This window comes from Carcharodon carcharias, chromosome 2, assembly GCF_017639515.1.
Source record: "Carcharodon carcharias isolate sCarCar2 chromosome 2, sCarCar2.pri, whole genome shotgun sequence".
Taxonomy (NCBI): domain Eukaryota; kingdom Metazoa; phylum Chordata; class Chondrichthyes; order Lamniformes; family Lamnidae; genus Carcharodon; species Carcharodon carcharias.
Genome location: NC_054468.1, coordinates 223,692,747 through 223,719,536, shown reverse-complemented (window position 1 = coordinate 223,719,536; position 26,790 = coordinate 223,692,747). Strand labels below are relative to the sequence as shown.

The following is a 26,790-nucleotide window of genomic DNA, read 5'->3' as shown; positions in this document are numbered from 1 at the left end:
AATCTGCTCACCTTCAGACAGTCCTAACCTATGTGCCTACACAAACGAGAGAACTTACAAGACTGATCCATTGGTCGCAACATGCTTTAGGAATTCCTCAGGATGTGAGGTGCTTTACAAATGAGGCTCTTTCTTCAGCATGATAAAGGGGCTCCCTGAACCTTTCCCACCTTATATCATTACCAATGGCATCGTGGACACAAGGGTATCGAAACTAATGCAGGGCTACATTATGCTGAGTTCAGATTTTTTGCACTATTAAACCTTTAAAATTCACTACAGAGAAAGCAGAGTGCTGGTGATGAGACACATGCTTCATGCTCCCTGCACCCTCAAGAATCATTACACTGTCTCTCACTTTTACTCAAGTCTCCCTCAACCTCAAAACTCCTCGTATCCCTTTGGCAAGTTTCAGACCTCAACATCACAAATTCAACATTCCTCAACTACTGATTCCTGATTCTTAGCTTTTATTTCCTAAACCCTGTAAAATCTTGGCAATTTCCTGCACTGTAAGCCCTCAAATTGTGTGCGTTGCAATAATGCCAACCAGTAGCTCAGCTGGGCATGGACGGGTATTCAAAACCAAGAATATCAGATAGGCTGCATATTATATGCCCCATCTGATAATCTGTTTCATTGACTTCAATAGGAGAGATTATCAGGTGTGTCCTTTATTAGGAAACAAAAAACTGTTCCGTTCATTTTGCATCCTCGACCTTGTCTAGTTTCACCATCACTGTCTCCATGTGAGCAAACACATCGAGGCCTAAATAAGTTACAGCTTGATTGTTAACATCCAAAATTAACTATGCAGACTGACTGGGAATTAATCATGGCTCTTCTTCTCTCAGGGTTGGGTAGGAGAACAGGCTCCACCTATAGTTGTATAAATGGTGGGCTCTTCATCTAGGGAGTCAGAGTCACGATGGCGCAGAAGGGGGATGCTTGGCCCATCGAGCCAATGCTGGCTGTCTCTACAGCAATCCGGTCAGTCTCATTCCCCCACCCATCCGTGTAGGCCCTGTAAGTTTATTTCCCTCAAGTGCCAATCCAGTTTTCTTAAACATTCGTCATCTCTGCTTCCACCGCCCTCGTGGGCAGCGAGTTGCAGATCATAACCAATCACTGCATTAAAAAAAAATTCTTCTTTGCATCGTCCCTGTTTCTCTTGCCCAAAACCTTAAATCTGTATCCCCTAGACATTGTACCATCAGCTAATGGGAGCAGCTTTTCTTTGGTCTTTCTCGAAGGAGAAAGATCTGTGGAAAGTGCGGTGGACGTAAACCCAAGTTATTGCTCCTATTTAGAAGGCACATACACTGCAGCATGGTTCAGTTCTCCTATGGAAGCATCCAAAGAAGGGGAGGCAAGTGAAAGGAGGAGAATTCAAAATATGAATGCAGTTTAGTTTACCCCAGAGAAGCTGCTGTTTTAATTAGTTTTTGGTTGGGCTATTACCTGAAATTCATGCAAGCAGAAAAATTCACTCGCCATTTGAATTTCATAATTTCTATTTTGTTTTTTCACAGTCCACAACACTCTACACCACGTTTGATGAGGTAAGTTTGATCTCTGTGATGATTTAAAAATGTAGTTTTGATTGCTTCCTTTTCACTGTTTCTGTGTTTAATCATGTTAACCAGCTTTTATAGTTCTATCTGATAGCACCAATGAATAACCAAGAGGAGATAGTCGGAGAGTTAGAATCATATGGCACAGAAGGAGACCATTCGGCCCATTGTGCCTGTGCCTGCTCTCTGAAAGAGAGATCCAATTAGTACCACTTTTTTTTATCACTTTATTTGTTCACAGGATGCAGGCTTTGCTGGCTACACCACTGTTTATTGCCCATCTCTAACTGCCGTTGAGAAGGTGGTGGTGAGCCACCGCCTTGAACCACTGCAGTCCATGTGGTGTAGGTACACCCATAGTGCTGTTAGGGAGAGAGTGCCAGGAATTTGACCCAGCGACAGTGAAGAAATTACGATATATTTCCAAGTCAGGATGGCATGTGGTTTGGAGGGGAACTTGCAGGCGGTGTTGTTCCCTTGCATCCCTTGTCCTTCTAGGTGTAGAGGACATGGTCTCCTTAACTCTGCAGTTTTTTTTTCCTTTTTAAGTATATATTCAGTTCTCTTTTGAAAGTTAATGAATCTCTGTCCACTACCCTTCACCACATCTTTCTCACCCAAACCCCAGGTTTTTTTTTTGCCAATTGCCTTTGGTTACCGACTCTCCAGTCGGTGAAAGTGGCTTGCCTTATTTCTGAGCTCTATTCAGGTTGGATGCTATAGTAGCATTTTGGCTCATTAAAGCCACAAGTGACTTTATTGCTAGATGAATGAAGGCAGATACCAGCAGCGCTAGTAAAGCTTCTGTTAAACTCAAGTTACAGGGCACATCACAGAGACCGTTCTGTCAAGTTCTCCCTGGCGATCTGACCAGCTAATCCCATGGCTATCAGGTCACTTATTTCATTGTCGTATGCGGGATCTTGCTGTGTGCAGCTTGGCTGCTGTGACCGCTACCTAATGGCGGTGATGTGAAAGACCCCAAGGCACTGTTTCAGAGAAGAACAGAAGAGTTCTTCATCCTTAACCAATATCGCTAAAACACGTTGTCTGGATTGCATTTGCAGTGTCTTTCTGTGTGCAAGTTGACTGTCCTGTTTCCTACATTACAACAGTGACTACACTTCAGAAGTGCAGCATTGTCTGTAAAGCACTTTGGGATTTTCTGAGGTTGTGAAAGGTGTTATATAGACGCAAGTTCTTTTTCTTTACCACTTCAGATATATGTAACTTTCTGGATTTCTGAAACCTAGGGGTTTTTCTTTCCACCAGGAAACTCTTCTGGGCATTCCTCTTGTCTGTCATTTTATTTAAAGTACTGTTGCTGTGGTACTGATTTGCTTTTAACGTACAAATCCTCTTCCTTAATTCAGCTGTACTTTTTAAGGAGGTGGCGGGGGGAGCACCCTCTTTTTTTTAAAAAAAATGCTGAATAGAATCCCAGCAGTTTTGTTATAAATTTGAAGGATTGCATCCATCCGAGTGAGCACTGCAAACTTGCAAGTGTAAAAAGTCAGTTAACGCCTGCATTTGTACAAAAAATCCTGAACCAACAATATTATTATTTTTCCCTACATTGCAATGTTATTAGACCATAAGGCCATAAGGAGCAGAAGTAGGCCATTCGGCCCATCGAGTCTGCTCTGCTATTCAATGAGATCATGGCTGATCTGATAATCCTCAATTCCACTTTCCTGCCTTTTCCCCATAACCCTTAATTCCCTTACTATTATACTTAATGTCCCAGCCTCTACAGCCCTCTGTGGTAAAGAATTCCACAAATTGACTACCCTCAGAAGAAGTTCCTCCTCATCTCTGTTTTAAATGGGCGACCCCTTACTCTGAGATTATGCCCTCTGGTCCCAGAGAGTCCCACAAGGGGAAACAGCATCTACCCTGTCAAGCCCCCTAAGAATCTTATATGTTTGAGTAAGGTCACCTCTCATTCTTCTAAACTCCAATGAGTACAGGCCCAACCTATTCAACCTCTCCTCATAAGAAAATCTCTCCATCCCCAGGATCAACCTAGTGAACCTTCTCTGGACTGCCTCCAATGCCAGTATATCTTTCCTTAGATAAGAGGACCAAAACTGTTCACAGTATTCTAGGTGTGATCTAACTAGTGCCTTGTATAGTTTTAGCAGGACTTTCCTATTTTTATACTCCATTCCCTTTGAAACAAAGACCAATATTCCACTTGCCTTCCCTATTACCTGCTGAACTTGTATGTTAGCCTTTTGTGATTCATGCACTTGGATCCCCAAATCCCTTTGTGCTGTAGCTTTCTTCAGGCTTTCTCTACTTAAGTGATATTCAGCTCCTCTATTCTTCCTGCCAAAGTGCATAACTTCACATTTTCCCACATTATATTCCATCTGCCAAATTTTTGCCCCTCACTGAACCTGTCTATATCTCTCTGTGGACTCTTTGTGTCATCGTCACCCCTTGCCTTCCCACCTATTTTTGTGTCATCTGCAAACTCGGTGATAGTACATTAATTTCCCTCATCCAAGTCATTTATACTGTAAATAATACTCAAATCCCTTCGAAATAAATGCCATTTGCTTTCCTAATTGCTTGTTGCACTTGTATGTTAACTTTGTGATTCACATATCAAAGACACCGAAGACCCTCTAAACACCGTTTCCCAGTTTCTCACCATTTAAAAAAAATTGTTTTTCTATTTTTCCTTCCAAAGAGGAGAACCTCATACTTCTCCATATTATGTTCAATCTCCCACATTCCTGCCTACTGAATTTCACCTGCCTATGGCCCTCTTTGTGTGCACCTCAGTTAACTTTCCCACCTTAATCAGCAAACTTGGATACATTACACTCAACCGCTCACCTGCCATTGACAGATTGTAAATAGCTGAGGCTCACACATTGATGTTTGCAGTAACCTGCTAAGCCATTTATTCCTCCTGTTTTCTGTCTACTGACCAATCCTACTGCGAGTATATTATCCCCAATCCTGAGCCCTAATTTTGTATAATACTTTCTCATGTAGCACCTTATCAAATCCTTCTCATTGGAATCCTTTGATCTGCTTAAAATGATAGACGCTTTATCAAATGCTTTTTCGAAAGTCGAAACATGCTACATGGACTAATTCCGCCCCCCCCCCCCCCCGGCAATCTACCATGCTAGTTACAACCTCAAAGCAAAATCTAACCTTTCCGGAATGTCATAACATTAATGAAAGAATGAACAGTAAGCCAAAAACACAGACGGGGAAACTGGCACAGATTGCACAATAAACATCGAAGTGTACATGGTCTGTGTGACACACTACAATGTTCTCTCCCCCCACCCCCCAAATCAAATCCAGTCCATATCCAATATGCAGTGGCTCCATAGTTAGCGTCCAATTTGGATATTTTCTAGCGAGAAATACATCCAACATGACTCCGACTCGAGGGCATATTTATTTGCAGTGTCAACCTCAGATAACCTAAGTTTTGATGATCAGGACAAACTCATCAACAAAGCCCAGGAACCAAAGCGGGAGAGCAGCTAATTGACATCACCTGAGCACTCTCCCGCAGAGCTGAAATCTTTGGTGACAGCATTTGAATCTGGTAATTGTGTGAAAGTGTATTTAAAAAAAAAAATCAAATTATCACGAGCCCTCTGGATTCCTGCAGAAACAGCTCAAACTATCAACACATTTGGTACTTATATCCCTTGTTCTGAAACCACATGAGTTATAGCAGATTGCTTTTCCCTACAGATGCTGGCAAAACATCTAGACAATGATGTTAAAAATCAGCTTCCTCCAGCTCTGGGAGATCCTATAATGGTACGTCTTTTTCAAATCTGGTTCTTGCGGAAGTTGTACCATAAGGGCCTGGCACATAGGGTTAATGTGGGACTGAGTACAGTACCGCCCACACAGTAAGAGAACACATGACCCTCACCTAGGGGCCAGTCTACTGTTGGACAGAGCCATGTGCACAAGCAAGCATGGAGACAGTTCCTAGCTTGAACCCTTTACTGTAAATGTACATAATTCTTGTAGTTAATAAATACATAGAGTTAACCAACTTGACACTATGAAGGCTTCATTACGACCTAACAAATGGTATCCAACACCCTACAACAAAAGTGACATGCATAGTAAGACATCCAGAACTGGTTATCCACTGGTTGCACTTATTTGGGAGGGAATAAACAGGTAGGTCTACGTAGGGTTGAAATCTCTTGTGGAATTCACAGCCCTCAACCTTTGTAATCGGGGCATGGAGTACAGTAACTCATGCAAAAGAACAAGAAAACTCTGGCGCAAGAGTGTTGCATGCATAATTACACAATGCCTGAGTTTCATTGCTCTTTTACAACAGCCTTTCAATCTCTGAGACTGAACACATATCAACTCGTTATAATTGCTCCACCCCCAGGATAAAGAAATGTGCACACAAATTTCCTGCAGTTACACTAGTACAAAAGGGGGGTGTAAAATAAAATGCAGAATTTTAGGGGGAAGCAGGAAATGAAAATCATTTTCCTGGTGTTTTATTGTGAATTTGAGTGATTTATCTTCATTGAGACATGCACTATCTTCGCTGTTTCACTGAAATTTTTTTACTGCTTTGGTAAAATTGAAAAGCATACACAAGACATGTTCATGCTGTGGCTAATATATATGAGTGATAGCTAAATGGCTGGAAACCTTAATCTTCATACTTATGAAAGGAAAATATGATGAGTTCTGTGATTTCCTTGGACCCAGATTGTTTACCCTGATTTCTGCTTGTTTACAGCTATTTTTACATTCCAGTGCATGCTCATGAAATTAGCAGGAAGTTTGGATGTAAATGGACATTGGCTAAGTGAGCAAATTGTTGTGTGTAATTTTGGGTGTAACTTCCCAATTATGTCGTCTCAGGAAATTCTACCGTAATGTCTTGTGTCTTGCCGCATGCTCATCACACAGTACCGATCATATTCATAGAATGGCTTTCCTCTGTGCTGTTACCATTCAGCCCATTGCGTTCATGCCAACTCTCTGCAAGAGTAATCCAGCTAGCCCCAAAGCGTCGCTCTTTTCCCGTAGACCAGCAGTTTGAACCCTTCAGGTGCTTATCCAGTTCTCTTTTGAAATCCACGATTAATGTGCCTCCACCACACTCTCATGCAGTGCATTCTAGATCCTAACCACTCATTGCGTTAAAAACTTTCTCCTCCTGTCACTTCTTTTGCCATTAATCTCTGGTTCTTGACCCTTCTGCCAATGGACACAGTTTCTCTCTACCTACACCCTTCATGATTTTGAACACCTCTATCAAATCTCCTCTCAACCTCTCTAAGGAGAGCAACTCTGGCTACTCCAACCTATCTACATAACTAGTTCCAGGAATGAGGGATTTCATTCTTGTAAACCTTTTCTGCACCTTCCTAACGATAGGAGATGTGGACGTCGCTGGCTAGGCCTGTATTTACTGCCCATCCTTAATTGCCTTAGTTCAGAGGGCATTTAAGAATCTGGAGTCAGGCGAGGTTGAAGGATGACCAGATTTTTATTGAATTCAAATTTCACCATCTGCCATGGTGGGATTCGAACCCAGGCTCCCAGAGTATTAGTCTGGGTGGCTGGAGTAATACCACTATGCTACTACCTCCCCACATTGGACACGATACTTGAGTTGAGGCTAAACCAGTGTTTTATGAAAGTTCATTATACCCTGTGCCTCTATTTATAAAGCCCAGGATCTAGTGCAGGTGTATCATTTTAACCACTTTCTTAACCTGCCCCACCACCTTCAATGATTTATGCACATATAGCCCCAGGTGTCTCTGTTTCTCTAGCCTTTCGATTGCAGGTTGGAATTTGAGCAGTTGGAGTTTCCTTCTGATGGTAATCAGCAATTTATAAATTGCTACAATGACCCAGATTAGATCACCTCACCACAGCAAGTGCCTTAAAGGGACAAGCATGTTATCGTCTAAGTATTACAACTGAGACTGATGTTCTGGACTAGTGAGAAGCGCCGGGGAGACCTGCCAGCAGGATAAAACAACCTTGATGTTTCACCATTCTTGCGAGTTAACTGTCCCAGGAGATTACAATGGCTGCAGGGGCAGGGTTAGGAAGAGCCTCTTCATGATGCTCCAACCATCATGAACTCGATAGACTGACTGGCCTTTTTATGCCCATTGTTGTCATAAGCGGCAAGCTATTGTTACATAGCAGCAAAAAGCAAAGCTGCTAGCATAGCTGTAACAAGTACAAGTTAACAAAGAACCTAACATAAAAGTGAAATACTGCAGATCTGAAATAAAAACAAAGTGCTGGGAAATCCCAGCAATTCTGGCAGCTTCTGTGGATAGAGAAACAGAGTTAACATTTTGAGTTCAATATGACTCTTCGGAATTCTCCAGCACCAGCAGCATTTAGCTTTTGTTAACAAAGAACCTAAAGCTGCTTTATAGGTAGCAGTTATTTGCCATATATTACATATATGTGATAGGCATGGTAATATGCTGGTTATGGGTGTGATGAACTCAAATTCCAGCAAAGAATGTGGTAATTTTATGACACAAACAGATGCTGGAAATCTAAAATAAAAACTAAATGCTGGATAAACTCAGGTTTGGCAGCATCTGTGGAGAGAGAAGCAGAGGTAAAGACCTGCTGAGTATTTCCAGCATTTTCTGTTCTTATTTCAGATTTCCAGCATCCACGGTATTTTGCCTTTATCATAAAATTACCAGATTCTTTCCTGGAATTTGCTTTAGCTCTGAAGAAGAGTCATGTGGACTCGAAACGTTAACTCTGTTTCTCTCTCCACAGATGCTGTCAGACCTGCTGAGTTTTTCCAGTATTTTCTTATTTTTATTTCTGGTAATTTTGTGGACTGGCACTGGGAACATGGCTGTGGAGAGTGCCAGATTGTCATGAGATCTGAGCACAGTCAGTGACTCCCTTCAGAGAATGAAAGCTGCCGGCCTTAGGCGCATGACTGTGGCCCGTGTGACATGACGTTGCACCTCTGAAGTGGTCAGGCAAGTCCTCAGTTACAGGACATTGGGATGGCCAAGCCCACATCCTGTAAGAAAATGAAAGAATTTTAATAAAAATCTCAACAGATCTCACCTGGTGGTGTTTGCATGATGTTGGAGGGTTTGTGAGAAAAGGTCAGTGGTATTCCCTTGTCACTGACCCTGGGATCTGGGAACAGTGGGAAGATAGGCAGCCAGAATCAGACCTAAATGGGACGATCTCTCATGGCCCAGCAGCATTTTGGAAAGGGAGGGTGGAGGAGGGGTGGAGACCCAGAATCTGGGAACTGGAGAGGGAATTGAGGGATCACTAGGGTTTGTTAATTTTTACTGTAACCTTAGTGGAGCCGTTGACATCGCCTTACTTCTCCCCTGGTTTTCTTCAAGTCTCCCTCAGTCCACGTCTCAATATTATCCACCCTTCCGATTTTACTACTTCCTCTTCTGTTTTTACCCTCATTTTCCTTCACTTATTCCCAGGATAAGGCTGTCAGGTCTTTGTTTCCAATGTCTGTACTTGGCTATCTTTCTTTCTCTGACTGTATTTAACAACCCTTTTGATTCCTGAACTATTTCTCTTGATCTAACCCACTCATTTGTCTTTCTGTCCGTTCAGCTGATCCTGAACATCCTCTGCCATAAAGCTGTTCTCCTCTCATCCCTTTGCTTCAGAGTCCAATCCTCGCATCGATAAAGTGCAACACTCCACACGCATGATTGTACTAGATATTTTTTCAGCTCCATGCTGATGCCTTAGACCTTCCAGGCACTAGTTAAGTCACTGATCACGCCTCATGTCGTAGCTCATCTAACCTGGATTTTATTCTTGGATTTAACTTTGATGTTTCTCGAGCTTAGGTACTTGAATTTGTCTACTGCCTCCATCTCAGTGCTTCCAGTCTTGCTACTTAGAGCCATAAGGGTTGCATCTAGGAAACATTGGTTCCAGGTCAACTTACTCATGTCTCTCGTCGCATCTGTTCTGTAGGAGATTCTCTGGGACCTGCTAAACCACCAGGAAGGCCCTCGACTCCGGGATCACCTAAGTCATGGTGAACTAGATTTGAAAGCGTTTCCTAGAGAAATAGCCAGTCATGTAGTGGCACTGGCTGTCGTTTTACTACATCACTGCTACAGAGGGGAAAATGGAGTTGTTACGGTAACCAGATAATTCTTACATGCACCGTTTATGTTCCGTTTCTTTTGTCACATGTACATCTTAATATTGTCTAATGTATGGCATCTGTTTAACTAGGAAGACAAGTGCCTGAGAATGATCATCAGTTCTACACGTTCATATTGCTCTCGGTTCCATCCGGTTGGAAGGCTTAAACAGCAGGTGCCCCTAGTTTTTTACTGCCTCAAATTGCTCTGGAGATTTGAATTTCTGTCCTTATTTTTAATGCAAAAGTCCAGTGAAGGTTGTCCATCAGTTACTGATCAGAATAATGCAGCACTGACCTAACGGTGCAAAACGTTAGGTGTATTATGTATACGATTTGAGTTTTGTTTTATTGATGATTGCACAGTGCCAGAATTTCTGGTTCACAGCATTCGTGCAAAGGGTCTACACTCATTCTGCTCACCCAGCCTACACTATCCCAGCAGATAACATTTACAGGAAGAGCAGGAAGGCAATATTATTCATAGGATCATTGAATAGTACGCCACAGGAAAAGGCCATTTGACTCATCGAGTCTGTGCTAGCTCTTTCAAGGAAAAAACAATTATCCTTCAGTGAACGTCACTGAAACACATTATCTGGTCATATAGCATCGCTGCTTGTGGAAGCTTGCTCTGTGCAAACTGGCTGTTGCGTTTCTTACATTACAGCAGCGACTACACTTCAACATGTGCTCGCTCTCTCCGTGTAACGTCCTTGTTGTCTGAGGATTGCGTAACCACTATGCCATGGTTTAACTATAGGGTAAATCACGGAGGCAGCCCTCAAGATCTACCTCAGACTTTCTGGGGATTGAACCCTCGCTGTTGCTGTTATTTTGCACCAAACTCTAGCCGTCCAGCCAACTGAGCTAACTGCCCCGTTGTTGGCTCTAAGGTGCTTTAAATATATAAATTATAAGGGTTTCTGTCTTTTTTTTTCCTGAAAGATTGGGCTTTTTTTTTATTTTTAACATTCCATAATGATAAACAGGAGTTAGAAGTTGCATTTCCTTGCCTGTCACTTACTGCTATAAATAAGACATTGCTTGGGTTTTTAATTCTAGATTATAACTATAAAAATCCACATAAAGCACTGTAGAAATGTGAGGCATCTAATTAGCTGTTGTAACGTAGAACTGCACTGTTAAACTACAGTACTGTATTGGCTGTAAAGAACTTCAGGACACTCCTGAGGAAGTGATATGCATACAACTTTTTTTCTTTATTTCAGATGCTTGTAAGCACTTCCTCCTCTTAAAAATAATAATATGAAAATTCTGTCACCAGCTACCTTAGTTGTGAGCTGTGGTATTGCATTATCGGAATTGAAATGGTAGTTCCAGATTGAGCCTGTTCAATATGGCTTAGCTGCAGATGTGCCATCATGGCAGCAGGGGAAGCTGCCAGTTTATTAATTTCTAAACAAGAATTCCTGCTTTTTTCTTCTGTGTGAAGTTGGCCTGTCATTGAGCAGAATGTGCGAGAACCTGTTGTTACGTTGTTGATTTTTCAGGATGCGTAATACGTGCAACTGCTCATTCTTACAGCTTCGACACTGCATTGAAAGCCTCCAGAAATGGGATGAGATACCTAAACCAGCACTAGGACAAGCACTGGACAGACCTGGGTAGGAAGACCTTGCTACCAGCAGTTAGATGCTGCTGTTTAAAGACATGAAGTTATATCTACCTTGCAGGCCTGACTGTTGAAAGCAGTGAGTAGCTGGAGTATACAGGAAAGTCTGTGCAGAGTTTTCTGATGTTGTATGGGTTGGCAGTAAGGGTGCTGCAATTGGTGTCAATAGCCATAGCTTAGGAGGAGTAAGTCGTTTAAGGTCCTGCTGTTGTTTATTGTTATCCTGTCGCCTCTGCTGGGGAAAAGGGTGTTCAGTAAAATCATACTTTACTGAGTTACGTATTGTTCTTCTGATTTTTTTTAAATGACATCTCTTGTCCAACTGACACATGGACAGTCTCAGGATTGAGTCCTGGTCACTGCTGGGCTAGCTATTCCCACTTGGCTCTGTCCTCCTCGCAGTTGACTTTGGTCTTGTGTGGCTCAGATGGTAGAACCTTCACCTCTGGCCCAGAAGGTTGTGAGTTCAAATCCCACTCTAGAGACTTGAGCACCAAAAATTCAGGCTGACACTCCTAGTGCTACACTGTCGGAGGTGCCATCTTTCACCTGAAATGTTAAACTAAGGGTTCATCCGCTCTCAGGTGGGTGTAAAAGATTCTACTGAACTGTTTTGAAGAAGCAGAGAGGTGTTCTCCCAGGTGTCATGGTCAAGGTTTATCCCTCAAAACAACATAAGAAAACAGATTATCTGCTCATTCTCACATTGCAGGTTGTGGGAACTTGCTGTATGCAAATTGGCTGCTGAGTTTCCTACATTACAATAGTGACAACACTTCAAAAAGCACTTCATTGGCTGTAAAGAGCTTTGTGAATTTGTGAAAGGTGCTATATAAATGCAAGGTATTTTTTAACCTGGTTTAATATAACCATTTCTAATCACCTTGCTGAAACATGCAAGTCTACGGAGGTAGGATCAGGGACACATTCACTACAGAAAGCCTGCTAGTACTTGACTGTCTAAGCTCTCACATGAGCAAGGTGTGTGCTGCTGGTGGAACTATAGCCCAGCACAGGTCACTGTGTCCCTAGAAGAGGAGGAAAGAAAAAGGGATAGAAAAATGGAAACATATTATCAGGGGAAGCAAATCATTGATGTTTTTTCCTCATGCATAAATGGACAATAGGGCAAATATATTGATTAGTAAATTAATAATGGAGCAAATGTAATGTTAAATTAATAATGAGGATAAGATTGAATATTAAATTAACAAGGGCAAGTGTATTGATTATTACATTAATGGGAAAAATGTAAAGTTAACTTTATAATGGGAATGCTTATTGATTATTATTGATTATGAAATCAATAGTGAGGAAACATTGTTGATCTTTAAAATGGTTTCTTTTTGTCACTACTCCGCAGATCTGGTCGTTTAGGTCCCGCAGCACAAGCTGCTCATGGTTGCCTGTTGGAGGAGCTTGTTTCTAACCTAATAAACCGACTGCAGACGGTCTACAACAAAAAGCTTAATCCCTCCCAGTATTTGTTCGCTGAGGCGTAGGTATCGAGTTTCAGGAATCTTTTTGACTCTTTCATTGTGGTTTCTTTCCCTATAGATGCCTGTTCTTAACATGAGGTTGTTGACAGCATGAACATTGTGGAATCCTAAAACTGTAATGAGCATAGCCGCTGACTGATGCACAATGCAAACAGGAACATGGGAACAGGAGTAGGCAATTCAGCCCCTCGAGCCTGTTTTGCCATTCAATTAGTATCTTAATTCTGTTTAGTCACCTTGATTCCATATCTTGCCTGACAAAAGTCTTATCACTGAGGTTTTTTAATTTTCAATTGCCCACCCCCAAGTCTCAACAGCTAAAATGCTTATCCTGATTTTCAAATTCCTGCGTGGCATTGCGCCTCACTAATTTTATACCACCCTCCACCATGCTATCCTCCGAGATCTCTGCATGCCTGCAAACCTTTCTTTCTACACCCTCTGATTTTAATTGCGCCATCATTGGTGACTGTATTTTCAGCTGCCTAGGCCCTAAGCCCTGGAATTCCTGCCATAAACCTGTCTTTCCTCCTTTAAGATGCTCCTCAAAACCTATCTCTTTTACTAGGCTTTCAGTTACCTGCCCTAATACCACCTCCCATTGTGGGTGTCAAATTTTGTTTCATGGCACTCTGGGAAGTGCTTTGGGATATTTTACCATGTTAAGGGTTGTAATATGCCTTTAAGGGATATCAACATGACATCAATAGAATGGAAATGTGTCATGTGATCCATTCTTAGCTTCACTTTTGCTTTGAGCAGAGCGTGCACGTACAGCTGTGGTATCTTCAAGCTTTCTAACTATGAATACCCATTCTCATGTGCCTAGTCTTTAATAAATGAACCCACAATGTGTTAACCCAATTCCACTGAGTGATTGGTGTCTTGTACGGCAAATATATCCAATATATTATATCATTATAATAACATGACAAAGGCTATATAAATGATCGTTGTTGTATTCTTTCCACACTCTTCACACAAGATGCAAGAGGTATCTACAATTCAGCGGTCCTAACTGAGGATGCTTCTTCCCATTACAGGCAGCTTGACCTGGTGCCTGAACTGCTGGCCAGCCACATGCGCACCTTGTATTGTCCACGGGCTGGTTTGGAAGTGGTGTCCTTACTGAGGAAAATGGCCTCTCAGTGCCTGACTGTTTCGGAGCAGATCACGAGTGGTGCTGCGTCTCGCCACCAACAGTGGCTGAACAAATCCCTGCGCTCGCGGCAAAGGCAGAATTATCTTCGGATGTTGGGCAGGTAAGGTTTTGATGCGAGGTATTTTGTGTTTTGACAATATTTGTGTTCCCTGCTTAATACTGTTGCAGTTATCTAGTCCAAAAATACAGAAGTGACTTTATGAAAATGGAGCCAGCTGAGCAGTTGTGTGTATTGATGGTACAGGAAGAGAATGCCTAGAATTAGTTATGTGGAATTTCGAATGAGGGTAACACGTCCTGTCTGTCTACCCAGCTATAGGCCAGTGATTTGGTACAGTTTAACATCCTGTATCACGTCCCTCAAATTTCCATGCGCAGTGTATAGCATGATTTACTGCCCATGCACTAAAAGTTTGCACAGAAAGTTCCAAATGCAGTGAAATTGTTGATTTATGAATCGAATGGAACAATGGCAAATCATTTCAACAGCTGATGAATCAGTACTGCTCAACATCGCCTCTGGACCTGATGAAGTCTCATGGCATTAGGTCAAATATTGACAAGGAAGTCTCCTGCTGATTGCTACGCACTACCCTCCCTCAGCTGATGAATCACTGCTCCTCTATGTTGAACACCAGTTGGAGGAAGTACTGAGGGTGGCAAAGGCGCAGAATGTACTCTGGATGGGGGAATTTCAATGTCCATCACCAAGTGGCTCGGTAGCACCACAACGGACTGAACTGCGAGACTGGGCCTGTGACAGGTGGTAAAGGAAGCAACAGAGGGAAAAATGCACTTGACCTCATCCTCACCAACCTGCCTGCCACAGATGCATCTGTCCATGACATTATGGTAGGAGTGACCACTGCACTGTCCTTGTGGAGACAAAGTCCTGTCTTCACATAGAGGCTACCCTCTATCGTGTCGCGTGGCACTACATATTGTGGGGGATAAACTTCGGACAGATCTAGCAACTCGAGACTGAGCATCCATGAGGTGCTGTGGACCATCAGCAGCAGCAGAATTATACTTGACCGCAATCTGTAACCTCATGGCCTGGCATATCCCCCACTCTACCATTACCATCAAGCCTGGGAATCAACCCTGGTTCAATGAAGAGTGCGGGAGGGCATGCCAGGAGCAGCACCAGGTGAAGCTACAAAACAGGACTACTTGTGCCAAAGAGTATAACCAGCAAGTGATAGTCTGAGCTGAGCGATTTGACAAGCAACAGATCGGATCTAAGCTCTGCAGTCCTGCCACTTCCAGTCGTGAATGGTGGTGGACCAATTAAACAACTCACTGGAGGAGGAGGCTCCACAAATATCCCCATCCTCAATGACGGGCGAGCCCAGCACATCAGTGCAGAAAATAAGGCTGAAGCATTTGCAAAAATCTTCAGCCAAAAGTACCAAGTGTATGATCCATCTCTGCCTCCTCCAGAGGTCATCAGTCACACAAATGTCAGCCATCAGCCAATTCGATTCACTCCACATGATATCAAAAAACGGTTGAAGACACTGGATACTGCAAAGGCTATGGGGCCCTGACAATATTCCAACAATAGTACTGAAGACTTGTACTCCAGAGCTTGCCACTCTCCTAGCCAAGTTGTTCCAATACAGCTACAACACTGGCATCTACCCAGCTATATGGAAAATTGCCCAAGTATGTCCTGTCCACATAAAACAGGACACATCCAACCTGGCCAATTACCACCCCAACAGTTTACTCCTGATCATCAGTAAAGTTATGGAAGGGGTCATCAACAGTGCTTTCGAGCACACTTGCTTAGCGATAATCTGCTCACTGACACCCAGTTTGGGTGCTGCCAGGGCCCTTCAGCTCCTAACTTCATTACAGCCTTGTTTCAAACATGGGCAAAACAGATGAACTCCGGAGGTGAGGTGAGAGTGACTGACCTTGACAGCAAGGCAGCATTTGATCAAGTGTGGCATCAAGGAGCCCTAGCAAAACTGGAGTCAATGGGAATTGCTGTTTGGTGTCATACCTAGCATAGAGGAAGATGGTTGTGGTGGTTGTTGGAGGTCATTCATCTCAGTTCAAGGACATCACTTGAGGAGTTCCTCAGGGTAGTGTCCTAGGCCCAACCATCTTCAGCTGCTTCATCAATGACCTTCCTTCCATCATAAGGTCAGAAGTGCGTTGTGCAATCATCAGCGAACAATGTTCAGCACTGTTCGCAACTCCTCAGATACTAAAGCAGTCCATATCCAAATGCAGCAAGACCTGGACAACATCCAGGCTTGGGCTGACAAGTGGCAAGTAACATTTGCACCACACAAGTGCTGCAATGACCATCTCCAACAAGAGAGAATCCAACCATCTAGTCTTGAATTTCAATGCCATTACCATCGCTGAATCCCCCACTATCAACATCCTTGGGCATACCATTGAACAAAAACCGAACTGGACTAGCCATATAAATGCTGTGGCTACAAGAGCAGGTCAGACGCCAGGAATCCTGCGGTAATTCACCTCCTGACTCCCCAAATCCTGTCCACTATCTATAAGGCACAAGTCAGGAGTGTGATGGAATACTCTCCACTTGCCTGGATGAGTGCAGCTGCAGCAATACTCAAGAAGCAAGGAGTTGAACCATTGACTCTGTTTCTCTTTCCACAGATACTGTCAGACCTGCTGAGTTTTTCCAGCATTTTTTTTGACACCATCCAGGAAAAAGCAGCCCACTTGATTGGTATCCCATCCACAAACATTTACCCCGTCCACCACCTACGCATAATGGAAGCGGCATGTACCATCTAGAAGGTGCACTGCAGGAATTCATTAAGCCACCTTACGCAGCACTTTCCAAACCCATGACCACTACCATCTAGAAGGACAAGGGCAGCAGATAGATGGGAACACTACCACCTGGAAGTTCTCCTCCAAGCCACTCACCGTCCTGACTTGGAAATATATCGCTGTTCCTTCACTGTCATTGGGTCAAAATCCTGCAACTCCCTCCCTAACAGCACTGTGGATGTATCTACATCACATGGACTGCAGTGGTTCAAGAAGGCAGCTCACCACCAACTTCTCACTGGCAGTTAGGAATGGGCAGTAAATGCTGGCCCAGCCAGCAATGCCCACGCCCTGCGAATGAATAAAAAATAATATCTGACTTCACATCTACATCTTCTTCTTTGCCTCGATGAAAGGTGGTCATAAACTCCAGATGAAGGCTGTATCTGCACTGGACATGTCAATGTCACCGAAAATAAATCAGTTTATCCTTTGCCTCTCTGTGATTTGCTTTCTTTGCCTTCCTTTTACTCTTGCCTTTGGTTAATGGTCTAGCACAGGCACGATGTGGGCCGATTGGCCACCTCTTGAGCTGTAAATTTTGTTTCTAATTACTTGCCGGTCAATTTCAGCAGACATAAATCTAGCTGTTAAACTGATTAACAACAGCACTTACACGGTCATTTGCCTGACCAAAGCAACTTAAATTAATAATTTCTATTTTCAAAGAGAAGACATTGAGAATTGTGCTCATGGGCAGGTTGTTCATAGTAGAGAAGGACCATCTTAAGTTAACAGTGAAGACCAAAAAAGTCAATAAATAAATATGCTGACATTAAAAATAATGATAATCGGTATTCAGCTTTAAATTGCACAAGATTGTTGTTGACTCATCCGTGTGTGTCTCTTCTCCCTCACGTACAAGAGACCCATGACTATACATGATGTTTGTGTGTTGTGTGTGTATCTACACATATACACCCATCTACGTGTGTAAAGGTGAGATATTTTACAACCATCCACACATGTTTCTATTGTTACATTCTAAAATAGCACAAAAATTCTCATTCAACAGCCCATGGATGCCTGAGCCTTGTCTCATTCCTTCATTCTTGTAGCGGTTTGCTGATAACACTTAGGGCAGAATTTTGCCCTAGGTTAGCGGGCGGGCCCCACCGGCTCAGTGACGGGCAAGGATCTGAACTCAGCCACCAAAGCAGGCCCTGCCGCCATTTTAAGTGGGCGGGTTCCAATTAAGGCCCGCCCAGCGGTCTGCCCGACGGGGAGCGCTATGCGCTTCCTGTGCCAGGGTCGGTTGGGGGGGGGGGAGGAATTCCCCAACTCTCAAAGTGCGCTGTTTCGCGCATGCACACGAAAGAGCCACATCTCCCTGAGACTAAGTGCTGTCTCAGGGAGATCACTGACAGTGCTTCAGTGTCAAAGTAGAAAAATAAAAAAAGATTAACATGTACCCCTCATGTGACAATGTCACGTGAGATGGGACATGTTAATAAATCTCACATAAAGTTTATTTAAGATTTTTAAAACGGACATAAAACCTCATAAGGTTGGACGGGCAGGACCTTTAATTACCTTAATTATCCTGTCAATGGCCTCAATTGGCCATTGACAGGTCGGCGGGTGGACAGCTGATTTCGCTGTCCGCCCGCCTTCCTGAATATTTAAATGGGGTGGGATGATGTCGGGGTTCCTCCCGACATCATCCCGCATCATTTTCCCGTCGGCGAGCAGGCCCCGCCCCCAAATCGCCGATAGGAAAATTCAGGCCTTAGAATTGTTGTAAGGTAATGCAAGCTGCAACTCCCTTTGAACAGGAATAGTACCATAGCTTTCCACGTGCCTGTGTGTGTTGTATTGGAATCGCATGTATGTGTATGTATGAGAATTGCATGTGCGCATGAGTGAGAGAGAATTGCAGGTGCGTGTGTGCAGTCTTGTTTTGTTTTTGCTGAAAAAGTATTTAAGTTATCTAGCAATACAGATCATGACATGTCACTGAAACAGCACAGGACGTTGTGTTTATTTTTATTTCTAGATAAGTCAAATTGTCAGATCTAACTGAGCAGCTTAGATTGTATTTCCTTGTTGCCTGTGCAAGTCCCAAGATTGTAGAAACATAGAAAATAGGAGCAGCGGTAAGTCATTCGACCTTTGAAGCCTGCATCGCCATTCAATATGATCATGGCTGATCCTTTGTCTCAATACCGTACTCCTACGTTATCCCCATACCTTGACGCCTTTAGACTCCAGAAATCTATTTCCTCCTTAAATATATTCAGTAATTTGGCCTCCGCAGATTTCTGCGGTACAGGTTTCCATAGGTCCACCACCCTCTGAGTGAAGAGGTTTCTCCTCATCTCAGTCCTAAATGGTCTACTGTATCCTAAGACTGTGACCCCTTGTTCTAGACACCGCCCCCCCCCCCCCCCAAACACCAGCCAGAGGAAATATCCCTGCATCCAATCTGTCCATTCCTGTCAGAATTTTATATATTTAAATGAAATGTCCCCTCGTTCTTCTGAACTCCATGAATACAGGCCTAGTCAGACCAATGTCTCCTCATACGACAATCCTGCCATCCAGGAATCAGCCTGGTGAACCTACGCAGCACTCCCTGCTTTAACAATCAAGGTCAAGCTGCCTGGTTTAAATTTCAGTCAATGCTTGGCAGTTAGCTGTGAGTCACCATCACTGGTGCATTCTCCATGGCAACGCCTGTACCAATCAGTCAACTTGCCAACCAATCAGCACACTTCACATACAGTATAAATTGTTGTTTTCCCTTTAAATTGGTATTCTTGCAAAGTGTCCTGATGAGTACAAGACAAAAAGCTTTGACATGTCTCTTTTTTCAGCAAGATTCAACTATCATGGACAATTGTGGTCTCAGATTGCTTCACTGCCTTATGGAACTGGGAAAAAATATCCTAGCATATTTCCCAAAACTGACTATATTTTTATCCCCCTTGTCTTTTTGCTTCCCCAAGCAGTCAGTGCTGCATGGGATTGTGCATCAGATTATATTGTCTGATAGACAAGCCAGGCATTGTGAAGCCTAATGTCTGTCTCTGTCTGTCTGTCTCTCTCTCATACCTTTAGTATCTTGGTAAGTTGTGTCTAATGAATGTCTGGTGCTGACTCATCTAATGGTTTTGATCAATGTCAGAATTGGATTCCATTTTCTTTTACAGCGTTCAGTATTTGCACCGCATTTTCAGTCTACTTACTCTCCTTATAACAGTGGAACTGCTCAATGCACAGACAATGAGTGATAAGGCTTCTTCTGAATGTCACTGCTACTTGAGGTAAGTACTGCAGCCTATATGTCACTAGACGTAGCACACTATTTAATGCAACAACAAAAAAAGTTGCTTCTAGCCTCATCTTTAATTTGGCATTTTTAATAGCCATTTAAGCATTTCTATCAATTCTTGCTTTATATCATAATGCCAAATAAGCTGGTTGCTGCTTGATAATAATGATGCCGTCATGTTGCACAGCAAACCACTGCAGTACTTTACCAAGCATAATCACGGAGCAATGCAATGGAAGTCCATGGTACCTGAATGAGGAGGAGGTCATTTTGCAACCTAAGATCTTGCGTGCAACTTGTTTATTGTTTAGAAATCAAACAGCTGATTTTAAAATGAGTCCATCGCCATATCTGTTTGTCTAATCACTTTTGTGTCTATAATGACCATGACCGCAGAATTGCATCCAAGCTTTGTCTCACCCAGTGCCTTAATTTTCCACTTGGTACGAGGGCACCACTGGCAAGGCTGCGTTTATTGTTGTCACGAAAGTATAATCTTTCTCATAATATTATTGTGATTTTTTGTAAAAGTAGGTTAATAATGGGGCTTTGGGATAGTTTGTGTGTGTGTGTAAGGGATTTAACTGAATTGGAGACAGCCGGTCTGGAGACTTTGGCTCATCAAAAGAGCTAGGTTTAAAATGCTAAATACATAAACATGGCTGAAGTCTTAGAATGTAAGGTGAGGAGAATTTACATTTTTAGATAAATCAGGGCAGTTTGAATTTCAAAGAGATGGTAGGATGTTTACACCTAGCCAGAGAAGCTAGGCCAAGCAGTGTGTTTATTTTTCCCAAAGGTTACTGACAATATTATATTTCATAAAATAAATTCATTATATTATGAGAAAGGTAAAGCTTAAAGGAAATATGGGAACAATGGGATTTACATTAAAAGGGAGAAATGTGTATAAAGGCGAATGAGGCTGTGTCAAAGAAGGCCTTGTAAGATCTAACAGAAGTATGAGAAGCCTCCAGTAATTGTACATTAAACTTGCTGTCTACAGAAACTGAAGCTGGGAAAAGGCACTTTGAGTTCTACTGTTGTATTGTGTTGATTTGCTTGGATTAGTTTAAAAATCTATTTTTTTTACTGTTGCCTTAATGGGGGTGTAACTGGGAGCCAGGTTGATTAGGGGTTTTAGAAGCTGTTATAGTCGTAATTTATAGACCTTTGTACGTGCTTGACATCTTTTCTTGTGTCAATAAATGTTTAATTTAGTTTTGTTAAAAAAAATCTCTGACGTTTTGGTAGACTTATTACTTTTAAATTCAGGACACGCATCTTGAAATAAATACAAATTGCAAAACAGTTGTGATCGCCTGATCAAGTTTCCTTCGTGATTCGATCAGCCTGGCACACACCGTCTTAAGTGTTATAACATTACCTGTTTGGAATCCTCTAACCAAAAGGTCTCCAGAGTCATTGAGCATATTCAATTTTTGATTTTTGCACACTAAAGAATTTGAGGAATATAGGGACAGGGTGGGAAATTGGAGTTGAGGTAAAAGATCACCCATGATATTGAATGGCAGAGCAGGCTTCGGGGCCTATGTGGCCCACTTTTGCTCCTGTTATGTTCTTATGTATCCCGACTAGCTGAAAGTGGCAATGGGTTTTCTCTTTTGAACTTTGGGATGGTGTTCCCACTGTAACAAATTCCAGGATATCAGAATGATACAAAAAAACAAGAGGAGGCCATTCAGCCCATCATGTCTGTGCTGGCCCCCTGAAAGAGCCATCCAGTTAGTCTCTTTGTATCCAAAGTGAAGGTTCTATGTAATTTGTAGGGAAACCTGAGAAGGGCTGGTCTTCATGAAACACTGATACTGGGTGGGATGTGAGGGGAACCATCAACTCTCCTTTAACTGACATGATAGCTCCTTTCTCTACATCAATCCAGTAAACTGAGGTGGAAAAAAGGAGGAATATTTTACACCCATTAGTTTTAAAAATCTTAAAACGTTCATTAAATGTCAGCCACCAGGGATGGCAGCATTGCAGCCAGAATGATTAAACTAGGAGAGCGTGCTGTTTTTTTTTTTGGACAGACCCCTGCAGGGAAATCTCTCTTCAAACTTGTAAACCAAAGCATGAGTCTCCTGTAGTTGTAGGGGAATCACCGTTGGCGGCCATGCTTTCAGCTGCCTGGCCCCTAAACTCTGGAAGTTCCTCCCTAAATCCTTCTGCCTCTCTACTCTCTTTCCTCCTTCTAAGACCCTAATGAAAGCCTACCTCTTTTGCCCATCCTATGGTCACCTGTCTTAATATCTCATGTGTTCTGGTGTCAAATTTTGTTTGAACACGCTCCTGTGAAGCAACTTGGGATGTTTTACTATGATGAAGGTGCTATACAAATACAGTTGTATAAATAAAGTTGTTATTGAATGAAACCCGTCCGCCTTTCTTATGACCTTTCCTGTCTGCGCTGGACCTTTTTAAAAGATCTGTGTATCCGCTCCTTGACGTATCTCCCTTCCTCCACGCTGATAAGATGCTAATCATGCACAGCGATTACATTCTGGAAAGCACAAGTCTTTAGGATACACTAAAGCGCTTCTAATACTGAGCAGGTTTAATGAGTCTTCTCTGTACGTTGCCGATGAATGAATGATTTTTTTTTAACACACAGGACGGGTGTATCTTTTTTTTAAATAAATTGTGCGTTTCCACTTGCAGGTTTCTGAAGTCATTGTTGCGATACACAGAAAATATGGTGACATACACAAGCCCGGACAAAAATAAATGGCACGAGAGCTGGGACCTAACGGAAAAAATGTTACTGAAAATTAAAAACTTTTACAACAAATGGTATAACGTAACAACAGACTGTGCAAAGTGAATGCAGTGGGAATATTTGGTCTTAATCTAGAATGTATATATTGAGACACATTATATTTACATATATATATATATATATATACACTCCTTTAATTTTCGCTCATTATTCTGAAGACTCTTGCTAGTTGCAATTCTATGGGTGCAAGCGTACCAGCACGTGTGAGCCAAGGGCTGTGATTATGATGGAGGGTGTCACAGTCATTCTCAATCCTGTTCGCATGTGCAACACTGGGTAGTGATCAGGAGCAGGAACCCTGCATGGTGGCCCTTCTTTAGAACTCTGGAGTCGAAACGTGAACTCTATTTCTCTCTCCACAGATGCTGCCAGACCTGCTGAGTTTACTAGTATTTTCTGTTTTTATTTTAAATTCTCTCTTGTTTCTTTGACTACCTTCATTAGCATAAATGGCTGAGCCACTCTCCGAAAGTTTTAACCTTTGAATTGACATTCTCCCTGGAGTTAATCCTGCTTCAGCTAAAGAAGAGTTGGCAACTACCCATGTCTCTGAGCATGCGTGTGGTGGAGGACGTCCCAGTAAGCTTCATTATGATCCTCTTGACTAATCTACAAAATAACTTGGTGTGCCTTTCTGCCGTCTGTTTTTCCAGATGCCTTTTAAAAATTAATTAATTGGACATGGGCATTGCTTGCAACATGGGAAATTATTGCCCCACCCTAGTTGCCCTTGAGAAGGTGATGGTGAGCTGCCGCCTTGAACCCCTGCAGCCCAGCTGGTGAAGGTGCTCCCACAATGCTGAGAGATATCGGATGATCTGAGATTTTGACCCAATGAAAGAACAGTGACGTCTGCTAATTCGGGATGGTGTGTGACTTTGAGGGGAAGTTGAAGATGGTGATGTTGCCATGTGGATGCTGGCCATGTCCTGCTAGATGGTGGAGGTCACAGATTTGATAAGTGCTGCGAATTCTTGGCAGGTTGCAGCAGTGGATGATGCACACTGTGGCCGTGTTGCACTGGTGATGGAGGGAGTGGCTCTTTCAGCCAGTGGTTGGAGTGCAGATCCTTTGTCCTGGATGGTGCCCAGCTTCTGGAGTTCTGGAACTGTGCCCATCCAGGCAAGCAGAGAGTACTCCATCACACTCCTGACTTGTGTCTTGTAGGTGGTGAAGAAGCTTTGGGGAGTCATTAGGTGAGCCACCTGTGACAGAATACACAAGCTCTAACTTGCCCTGGTCCAATTTAATCAATGGTGAACCACTTGATGAGGGGGATTCAACAATAGTAACCCTATTGAATGTCAATGGAAGGGAAGGGAAGGTGGTTAAGCTTAGGTGGTTGGAGATGGCCACTGCCTGCGACAGGTGGGACATGAATATTACCTTCTATCAGTCTAAGCCTGAGTGTTGTCCAGGTCTTGCTCCAGGTGTACATGGAATTCTCCAGTATCTGAGGAGCTGCAAATGGTACTGAACACTGTGCAATCATTAGTGTACAACACCACTACTACTTGTGTTACGATGAAGGGAAAGACGCTGATGAACCAGATGATGCTGTATTGTTATTATGTATTTTATTCAAGAAATACATTCACAGGACAGGCTGAATTGCAGTGTAGCATATACAGCAAAATTCATAAAGGCTAAGTGATCAAGTTAAAAAACATGTAACAATCATGTGACAATAAAATTCAGCGGCTAACAGGCAAGTGTTGAATAGGATATTGAAAAAGGGGTAAAATGTAATAAAATTGTTTTAAAATTGTGAACTAATTCACCACTTTTACATGACGGGCACTGAAGTACATGTAAGTTTCATCATTTCAGTACTTCATTGAGGACCCGAACCATGTAAGAAATATGGTTACATTGGTAACTTTCTGTCCTACATCTTACGGGGTTGAATTTAGTCAAACTTTAGTGTTGTATTGATTGTTCTGTGTGGGGTGGGGGTAACCAGTTCTGAAACCGAGTTGATTGCATAAAGGATTTCCCGAACTTAGTATGAATATTAACTCCTCTTGTTTGTGAAGCTTCGAGCTTTGTGACATGAAGGATGCTGTTGAATGACTAGCACAGAGGGCCCAAAATCAATCTCAGCACGTGCTTCTGTATTTTTTCGATCTGGGTGGTGTGAAGCCAGGGTGCCACACAGGCACAGAGTATTCGACCAGTATGTAGCCAGCATATTGAAAATAAAACTCTATCGCAAGAGCACGTAAGCAGAAAATATAACCTCTACCAATGAGGTATCGATGATGGCAGAGGTGTTTTTAAAAAGGAGGAAAGAAAAGAGCATTTATTTTACCTGAGATGTAATGAATGGTATGTTGGGTGCAGTTAGATCAGTCTGCCTCTAAGTGGCAGTATGTACCAATGGAAAATTCAACAGATGAAATCTGCCAGCCTGACTTTGTACATCTTGTGTCACAGTGGAGGGTAAAATCTGTCTTTTAATGAAAAATTGAAGAATGCTGTTAATTTAATGGCATGCTCAAAAATCACATTCCCACAATTATGTTGGTTGGTTGTTAATTACAGAGAAAATGAGACATTCTCTTTTTTTTAAGAGGAGCAAATTTGGCTGGGACTATTGTTAACAAATAGGAAATGAAAGCCGCAAAACTTTGACTGGACTGGACCCAGGGCTATAATTACAAAGAGCATCTGCCAGTCAAATTACAAAGGATGCTATGAGCTAATATGGGCAGAATGTGTCTCAAGTATGTAAGGCTTGTTTGCTGCGGTTATTCTATCTGGATTTTACAATTATGTAAAATGAAGCGTTGTAATGCATTACATAGTGTACTATTTCTGATACAAGAATGCACTCTAATCTTACCCTAGTCTATGGTTTATTGGAAATCCACGCTTGGACACAAACTAATGTGTTTTCTTTAATGTGCCATCTAGGCTCTGAAATTCTCTCTCCCTAAATCCTTCTAACCCTCCCTTCCTTCCTCCTTTGACCAAGCTGTCCAAATATTAATCAATAATCGTAACACAGAATTGAACTCCTTTTGGCTCAGTATTAAATTGTCCAATTATGCTTCTGTGCAACGCTTTGGGATTTTTACATTAGAGATTATCAATCCATGTTAGATAAAGGTTAATAGAGCTGAATGCTTGTATAAAGCTTATTACTGGCATTGTTTAAAAGGAAGTGTTATGTTTGAAGGGCTTTTAATACCTCATGAAAGTTTATTTCCTCTGTGGGGTATTATTGAAGAGTTATCAATCTATAATTGCCATTAAACAAGTGGGAAGAGAATAGGAATCATTTGCCACAGCGAGTGATTGTGACAGAGACCATTGCATCTGTTAAGATTCGATAAATATTTGAGAGTAAGAGGCAGATTGGCGAGGAGGAGACCCCGAGTGCAGTGCTGAGGGGGAGACCCCGAGTTCAGTGGTAGGGGGAGACCCTCCCGCCCTGAGTGCAGTGGCAGGGTGTTGGGAGATAATACTTGTGTACAGGGAGCAGTGATGGAAAATATCCAGACGTTAAGGTGTTAGTGACAGTGAGACGTGCTGTTTGAATGTGGTGAGGGTGGATCTCCCTGAACAAAATGCATCAGTGATGTTAACACAAATTTCCAACATTGACTGTAAGTACCCATGACTTTTTGTTTATATTTATTAAACGTTAATCAAGTTTAGTGAAGCATTTGTTTCATACAATTTAGTAGATTATCTTTATTGGTTTCTGCATTGACCAAATCCCTACCAGAAGTGTTTTTTAAATTGAACTAATTGGGATAGAAAGGTTTAATTTTTAATAATGCACCTCGTTTTTGAAAATGTTTGATTTCCCTAATTTTTCTGCTGATTCATTCTGCCTGCCTCAGTCTCATT

General features: G+C 42.3%; 1 protein-coding gene across 4 annotated transcripts in view; it reads left to right on the top strand.

Annotated features, from left to right (window-relative positions):
- LOC121273513 (endoplasmic reticulum membrane-associated RNA degradation protein-like) overlaps positions 1-25,771 on the top strand; it is a 39,789-nt gene extending 14,018 nt beyond the window's left edge. For 2 of the 4 annotated variants that reach the window (XM_041180681.1, XM_041180690.1), the window contains exons 10-18: positions 1,533-1,562; positions 5,307-5,375; positions 9,564-9,734; positions 9,831-9,914; positions 11,287-11,366; positions 12,738-12,872; positions 13,917-14,135; positions 20,014-20,127; positions 22,815-25,771. In XM_041180681.1, the coding sequence (XP_041036615.1) occupies positions 1,533-1,562; positions 5,307-5,375; positions 9,564-9,734; positions 9,831-9,914; positions 11,287-11,366; positions 12,738-12,872; positions 13,917-14,135; positions 20,014-20,127; positions 22,815-22,977 (1,065 nt within the window). In that variant the 3' untranslated portion in view covers positions 22,978-25,771. Of the gene's footprint in view, positions 1-1,532; positions 1,563-5,306; positions 5,376-9,563; positions 9,735-9,830; positions 9,915-11,286; positions 11,367-12,737; positions 12,873-13,916; positions 14,136-20,013; positions 20,128-20,322; positions 22,162-22,814 lie in introns of those variants that run through there. The other 2 variants (XM_041180705.1, XM_041180700.1) reach the window with 2 other exon arrangements.
- The last annotated feature ends 1,019 nt before the right edge of the window (positions 25,772-26,790 follow it).